General features: G+C 31.3%; 2 protein-coding genes across 2 annotated transcripts in view; one reads left to right on the top strand and one right to left on the bottom strand.

Moving 5' to 3' along the window:
• LOC130452612 (semaphorin-2A) overlaps positions 1 to 8,547 on the bottom strand; it is a 1,040,595-nt gene that overhangs the window by 644,906 nt on the left and 387,142 nt on the right. The window lies entirely within an intron of this gene.
• LOC130452615 (hydroxyacyl-coenzyme A dehydrogenase, mitochondrial-like) lies at positions 27 to 2,311 on the top strand. The gene is made up of 3 exons (XM_056791961.1): positions 27 to 436; positions 1,309 to 1,885; positions 1,971 to 2,311. The coding sequence occupies exons 1-3, from the start codon at positions 350 to 352 to the stop codon at positions 2,207 to 2,209; spliced, it is 903 nt and encodes a 300-aa protein (XP_056647939.1). The 5' UTR covers positions 27 to 349; the 3' UTR covers positions 2,210 to 2,311.

The following is an 8,547-nucleotide window of genomic DNA, read 5'->3' as shown; positions in this document are numbered from 1 at the left end:
AATTGCTATTTTCTACTAGCTGAGACACAAATTGTATTCAATGTAGTTTAAAACTGTTACATTTGTCTCACGTACATATTCCAATCAACTCAAAGGTAAAAGTGATTATTTTGAATTGAAAAAAATATTTTATAGATATTTAAATTTCAACTATATGATTTCAATTTTATTTCAATCAACGCCACTGGTAACGTTTCATCACCAAAGTTCATTGTATCAAAGTACAAACTCCAACGAATCGTTGTAAACGTATGCAACCATTATTACAACTGAGGACATTACCATTATTGGGTTTCATGTTGTTGAATCCAGTTGATAAAAGTGTGTAGATTTGTTTGTAATTGTAAAAATGGCCAGTGCTGTTACATCTTCTTTAAATGTAATTAAAAATGTAACAGTTATTGGAGGTGGTTTAATGGGATCAGGAATTGCACAGGTTAGTTGATCATATTCTACTTATGTAGATAATCATTTTGAAGACAAATGCTTGTTGCTAGTTAATACTTAGTATTAACTAGTATTATGCTTAACATACTGTTTTATTCACAATATTTTATAATACGAGTTACTACATATATACACTTGAAACTAGATTTCATGGAATATATGTAGGTCTAAGAAATTATTTGGGGTTAGGTTTTATCTATAATTAAGTTTCCGCAAATTGTTTAAATATACTATTATTTCAATTGATTAGATTAAGAATAGTCAATAGCATAAACAATCAAAAATAAATAAACCGTTGATTGATCATATAAAAATACAATTTTGTTTGTAGATTAGAAAATGTATTTTTTGAATAAATGTTATTTTGGTAGTAAATTATGAATAAATGTAATATTAAATCAACTAAAAAACATCCAAATTAAGAAGTAGACTTGGTAGTATTAGGGATATTTAGGAATATGTACTTATTTTGTTTCAAGGTCACAATGTATTATCACAAAGAGCAGAATAAATTTAATGTTTGGGAAAGTCAAAACATTTTTATGATTTGAGTAGTAGGCAATACCGAAAAAATGCTACAAAAAAATGATTTTTGGAGCCTCTTTAATTTAATTTAAAAAGGTATTTTTATATCCATAACAATTTCATAGATGTTTCTATACAAGGAATATAATGAGTGTTATGTTAATTTTTAGCTCTCCTAGGATTTTAGTGTTGCAATGAATCCAAAAAATCTTACAGCTTAAATCAATTATTTCAATCACATTGGGGGGTAACAGATTCAAACCTATAACTTAATTATTTAATCAATGGGTATGGTATTTTGGTAAACATATAATTACAAGCATTATTTTCTTGTAGATAGCGGCACAAGTGGGTCAATCAGTTACTCTTGTCGATCTTAACGCAGATGTCCTAAAAAAATCTGAAGCGTCGATTCAATCAAGTCTCGCCCGAGTTGCCAAAAAACTTCATAAAGATAATCCTTCTGCAATTGAAACGTTCATACAGGACACCTCATCAAGAATTAAATATTTACCAGATGTTTCAAAAAGTTTAGATGATGCAGATTTAGTAGTTGAAGCTATTGTCGAAAATATTGATGCCAAACATAAATTGTTTGCTAGTTTGGATGAAGCGGCACCCCAAAAAACTTTATTCGCTTCCAACACTAGCTCTTTATCTATTAAAGAAATAGCCTCTGCTACAAAACGAAAAGACAGGTTTGGTGGCTTACACTTTTTTAATCCAGTTGCTGTTATGAAATTATTAGAAGTTATCAGAATACCGGAAACAAGTGATACTACTTATCAAAACCTTATGGCATGGGGGAAATCAGTTGGAAAAACCTGTATCACTTGTAAAGATACTCCTGGGTTTGTAGTTAATAGACTGTTGGTACCTTATTTGGCTGAGGCTATTAAGTTAGTAGAAAGAGGTAAGAGTATTCGTATGCTTTTTTGCAATATCATACCTCCTATCCTCATAACTCGATGTTCATAGTTCATCCTGCTATGTTGTAGGAGATGCTTCACCGCAAGATGTAGATACAGCAATGAAGCTGGGAGCGGGTTATCCTATGGGTCCTTTAGAACTCGCGGATTATACGGGGTTGGACACAACTTTATTCATCATAGAAGGATGGCATAAACAATTCCCTGATAATTCTCTTTTCACTCCTCCCGAAAAATTGAAACACTTGGTGAAACAAGGCAAATTGGGTCGTAAGACAGGAGAAGGGTTTTACAAATATAATAAATAGGAACTTTTTTATTGATTGCATGTGTTTAAATATATTTTTCTTTAAGAAAACAGTTTTATTTGCTTTCTTTCCACATTCCACCAAATAAATATTTAGTATTTATTTTGAGTATTTATAATAACAGTTAAATGCCATAGAGGGAAATATGAGTAAGTGAAACGTTTTTTTCACTAGTCAAAGTTTCAATTTGACAAAAAGTGAAATAAAAATTTTTAGAAAATTGACGTTGGAATTATGAGTTTTCTGTTTCTATCTAGAGCCAGTAACTTAACCAAAAATAATTATAAGCGGGAGATGCAAATATAATAGAAAATTAACAACACATGTTTAACAAAACGAATAATTGATATTTGGGTTATGGTAAGATGCAGGAAACGCAGATCTTGCATGCAAATCAACAAGGTAGTGAGGTGGCCACTTTTATTGTTGTATCCAAAAATTGGAGAGAATATCAGCATTTTCTTTCATGAAAAACATAAAGTTTAAAGATTACAATCAGAACTTGTATAATGAATAAAAAATCTATTGTCTGTAAATAAAAAAAAAATGAATTTGTATACCATAGTACCACATTAGCTGATCTTTCTAAACATGTTTTTACTTCAAAAAGTTGACAAAATATTGTACTGAATTCGATCAAAAAATTACCATAAGTATAGGTGGAATTAAAACAAATATAAATTTGATTTATTGTGTCCCATTTCCATCACCATTGAGGAAGAACGGAGAGAGAGAAATGCTTTATTGTCAAAAAATTGTTACAATTTGTAGACACAAGCTTGTAAAAACAAAAACAAACATAAAAATAACTAAATAAATCATAAATAGTGTTAAAAAATGGAATGAAAATTGATATGCATTAAAAACACTATGATCGTGTTTTTTAAATTAGAAAATTGATAAAAAGTTATTATGATAAAAAAGTAGGTTTAAAAATATTTATAAAAATCCTAAAGGTTTCTCCTCAATGCATATATCTATTAATTACTTTTATCCACTTAGCTACTGGAAATATGTAAAATTTTGCCTGTACTTTTGCATTTAAGAATACTGTAACTATTATGAACTGTTTCATTCAATTTTCACGTGTTTACTTATATTTGACGATAATTTGGCCACAACGAGCGCTGCGGTCAATTCAGTTGTTCCTTCAATATACTTCGCTCTCCTCTGCCAATAGAGATGGGTCGTGTGCTTAGACAAAATAAGTGTGAAATAACCCGTACATTTTAGCAAATTGATTTTTTCACCCAGTAGCAAAAAAATCAGCTGGTGGTCGACAAATAAATTCTTGAGTTAACAATTTAGACAGACTTCTTTATTGAATTTATCACATTTTTTCCTTAGAAACTTTTCTCAAGTACAAATTTTTTGCGAATTTTCATAATAACGCAACCTGCTTTACTCCAAAATTACTACAATATAGACGTAATTATTTATTTTATAATTATTAATTGAAAAATCATATGCATGATTCACAAAGAATTGAGATTATGGAATACACATTTTCACAAAATTTGAGCTGAGCGATTCATTTAAAATATTCAGGCATCAAATTTGTAATTAGTTGTACATAAGTTTCCTCAAACTATATACTAAGCCTGGCAACGTTGTGACATCATACTAACTAAGATCAGCATACATTCTTATTTTGAAATATCTATTCAATCTTTTTGTGACCTCGTTAAGTTCACAGTTATCTTTCAACCACATTTCAATTTTCTTATGTAGTGAGTGGCATAAGTCACAAGTAAAAAAAAAACCAATTTGAATATACACACGAAAGCGTCTACATGTCAAAATAAAATCTAAAATGTTATGAATGGGAAGTATCAGTAGACTATGAAATCAACATTTCTCGCATCGCTGCTTTACCCATACGTTTACTTAGGTAATTTCATATACAAGATGGATATAAACAATAGGCCTCTCCATTATTTTGAAATTGGCTTACCTGCGAACCAAATTAAATTACTCCCCATTTTACACGTACCTGAAACAAAAAACCAAAATGTGAGAAAAGTGGAATTCAGTGTGTATGCTAAAACGCTAAATATTCAAATGTAATAAATGCAAAGACGATTTAACGAGTCCATTTTTAGAATTTTTTGTACATGGCTGCCAATTACTCGTGGAAGTTTATTTACAATATACAATTTTGGATCGTCAAATGACATATTATGATTATGATATTATGATTCATTAACAGAAAACAACTTGGTTATAGTTAATGGGTACTATTTCACTAGTAACAAGGAAAACAGTTAAAATCAAATCTGTCTTCAAAAACTGTTATTTTTAAACTGGCAGAGGTACAACGGTAGAATTTCATCAGTTCAAAAGATGTAAGAACAACAGATAAACACGTAGTAACAGCCACTAATTATAAGACAAAGTAAAATGATTGAATTGGTTCGAATTTGTATGTGGAGACAGCTTTACTAACAATAAGTACTTCGTTTTAGTTTTGTTTGCATTTCCACTAATTGCGCGTAAAAAATTAAATTCAAACTGGAGATAGATTGTATAGTTTTCCTGTAGGCAAAAAGCATACTTTAGCTGTGGTGTACTTAGGATAAATGATGAAAACAAGGAGGTAAAATTTGTGTGTGTGTCTCCAATACCTCATTTTGCCTTAGAAGGTACGTTGTTTTACATTATATGTAGGTGTGCTCTTTTTCTTTAATTGCGAAAAGGTTCTTAAGCTCCTCATTTCCTAAGATTGATATGTGAGAGTGATTATGATCTAATAAATACTTAAAATATGCACTTTATCACTATTCAAATGATTCCTCATTCATAAAGAAGAGGATTTTTCGCGATTTTTGGCCTAAAAGTCTTCCTGGTTGTCCACATCCGTCCCAGTACCAGATTTAACACAATTTTGAGGTGATTTTTTAGATACAATTCCTGATACTGAGAATGTGCAGAAAATAATAATCTATATGTAATAGTTATTTTCACTGTATAAAAATAATTATATTTTAATTTGGATGCATCCGATTGGGTTGTACATTAGTTTGGACGGACATATTTTTAACTAAAACTTTTTTTGTAAAGCTAGAGAACCTAGGTATCAACTAATTACGTTGTTACTTTCTGTATACGCTGCATATTAAGCTTTTTCATTTTATTTAAAGATATATTTGTCACCTATTCATACTAAGTCTATAAAAGAAGACAATAGAACGTTTCTTTACCCTGTTTTTGCAATTCTATTATGTTTTTTATACATGTCAGTTACATACTATTCAAAAATGTGAATATTCCTCTTGAATTTAGGTGTAGTATCTTCTTGAGTTCTTACAACTCTTCCATTTATCGAGGTAGGCTTGTTATTCAATTTAAATGCTTACTTGAAAAATGCTTTTCCATTCCAAGAGAACAACATGATCTAACTCTTGTAGGCTCGTAGGTACAGGTACAGATGCCAAAATAATTCTTATAGAACATACCAAAGACACTTTATTACATTTTTATCTCTGGACTAGGCGGTTACCTCTCCAATATTTGCATATTGAGATAGGCTCGTGATCTTGAATAATGTTTTCTTCATTCATGAACCAGCTCTATGCGTGCCACAAAATATATTTCTCTACAAAATATTTCTGAACTATCATCAAATAGCTCCTGTGGAGAGTTATCATAATCACCAAATATTTTTCAAGGTCTGTGTAGTTAATCGTTGTGCAATAGCAGGTTTCTACCAACTAAACCGACTCCTTTTAGTCTTCTCCTGAAGAGAAAGGCAGAAATACTGATATTTTCGACCTGATTATTTACAAATTTACTATTACACTTTCCTTTCTCAATTAACGAAGAAATATGAAATTTTTCTCACTTGTTGTACTGTAGCTTAGAATGAGTTATAAAAACACTACGAAACCATCTATTTGATATGAGCCAACCAAAATTTTTATCAATTAACTTTAATATTTGGCGATATTTATTGAACTGAAAAAAATAAGTACTAGGAAAACTAATAACGAAATGTACTGGAAGCATTTTGATTATACTTATTCCAACATTGTATGTTCCTCCAACATATATTTTTAATCATTAAAAAACCACCCCGTTTCAAATTACAATAGACATTTATTTAGTCCATCGCATCTCTCACATATCAAACAGAGCACTCGTCCGCTCATCAAAATATTTTTGTTCTCTCTTTTTTCACCATTCACCATTGTGACATGATATACACTTCAGAGCCCATATAAAATAAATATTATTCACACTTTTCGTTCGCATATAAATATGACGCTGTCAAGTTCATCCCGGTGCTGCATGTAGGCACAGAAATGTATAAATATGTATAATGCAGCACTTGTAACAATGCCACTTTGCTAGCTTTGTGCAGGCGGACCAGCGCGATGGTAATGCAGTGCGATGCCGGTGATTCGTCCGCAAGCGAAGTATGACAGATGACTGGCAACCGTCGACTATGAATTTCTGGAAACGATTTTGACCGCATAGGGATGAATAAGGGAAAGCTGCGGCTGATGTATTGTTTGAGAAAACAGAGATTTGTTGGTTTTGTGAGTTCATTAGCGAGAAAACAAAATAATATCCAATTTTAAACCACAGTTACAGGGTGGGTAGAGCAACTTGGTTATTTGAATTTACAGCACAAGGAGAGTGGGAGTGAGAACAGTATAAAGCGTTATTTACAACCCCAAACGTCAAAACCAAAGATGTGTTTTACAGATTACGTTTACCGATCACTTCGCTGTGTACGTTAGATTATAATTTATATTCCAACCTAGCTTTTTCAAATTTTTCACGTTTTTACGATACTACCTTGAGCAAGGTGTCTCGGTTTCAATAAAATGGTACTAGACACATTATCAAAATTATCAACATTATCAACGGGTTGAAAAGTTAATCGTTTTAGAATTTGGTTAATTCAATATTATTTCTTGTAGCTTCAGTAAGTGAGATGTTTTTTCACCTTATTATCACTTTCTACCTAGCATCTATATGACTCAATGCAGCAACTACTTCATATCTTGAATTTTCAGAATATTAAGACATAGGCAAGGTGGTCTTTAATCAGTTTTATGAAAATATTATTTTTCAATTGCAAAATTTTCACAGGTGGTTTTCTTTAAATCAGAATACCTACTTATTTTTTAAATTTATTGTGCTTTTTTCAATGGCATTAACATTTTTCTTATATAATTGAATTTCTTGCTATCTACTCCCAACCTTATAGTATTCCTGCCAAGTCTTCGCACCGTTTTTTGGAATCGACTCCTTTTATCTATTTCTTCAGAATGTTGACCAAAAGCGCTACCTCATTGTTATAGAACTCACGTTTGTTTTGTTTATTTTGGTTTAACTATTTTCTTTAAACAATTTAACTTTAAAACCAATTCAAGAGGTTTATTGTTTAGAAAAGTTGTATCATATTTCTTCCCGAATGACAACATATAGAAATGTCTAATCAACTGTGATTTATCCCCAGTTTCACTTAAATTGCACTTAAATCTTGTATGTCGTTTATTTATAACCGTTTTATAACGACAAATTATTTATATTAAGTGTGTTTTTTACCATGGAGTGGAAAGTCTGTAGAAACGATGCTACACGTTCTCAAGAGAGCTTCGATCTTATGTCAGCTGGAGCTTTCTGTTGACTGCTTGGCAAGTTGAACTGGGCACATTTTTGAGTCGAATGTATTTCTGCTTAAAAATTATATTTTGTGGGTTAGCACACTTCTATTTCAGTCCTGATTTGATGCCACCCGATTACCATTTAATAGCATTTGTCTTCATTTCTAATATGTTGTTTGTATTATAGTTATTCCTACAGCTTAATTTTGAGGTAAATTTTCCATGGAATCTAATCTTCTTCATTATTTCATCGTCAGGCATGTCCAAGATCATATCAGTTTCTGGGGGAGTGGGAGATCTAGAATCACTTCTAGTGTCACTGATTGATATGTTCTCATCGCCGCGGCTGTGCATACACAGACCGGTCTTTCTAAATGTATTGATTCTAGTGGTGTTCATATCAACTCTAGTACCCTAGACTACTGCTCCATACGTGAGGTGATTGGTCTCACTCTTTACGGATACTCTTAATTGCTCCAAAGTAGTTGAATAATGAATATAGAATATTTCGAGTCATTCCTCTGACATTTTCTTCATTTCTTTCGATCTTTTGTTTGTGGTAGTACCTCGAGTAGTTTTTTCTACTGTTCTGAGTAGCTTAGGTTATCCTTTGTCTTCCTCCAATTCTACTTGTTGTTATTCTTGCGTCTTATGTTTTTCTTCGATATTTTGTTCTGCAGAATTTGTATTTAATATTTATCTGTATGTTTCGTTTCTTATGTG

The sequence above is a fragment of the Diorhabda sublineata genome, chromosome 2 (genome assembly GCF_026230105.1).
Source record: "Diorhabda sublineata isolate icDioSubl1.1 chromosome 2, icDioSubl1.1, whole genome shotgun sequence".
NCBI lineage: Eukaryota > Metazoa > Arthropoda > Insecta > Coleoptera > Chrysomelidae > Diorhabda > Diorhabda sublineata.
Note: the sequence above shows the minus strand (reverse complement) of the source record. Positions and strands in the feature narration are given on the sequence as shown.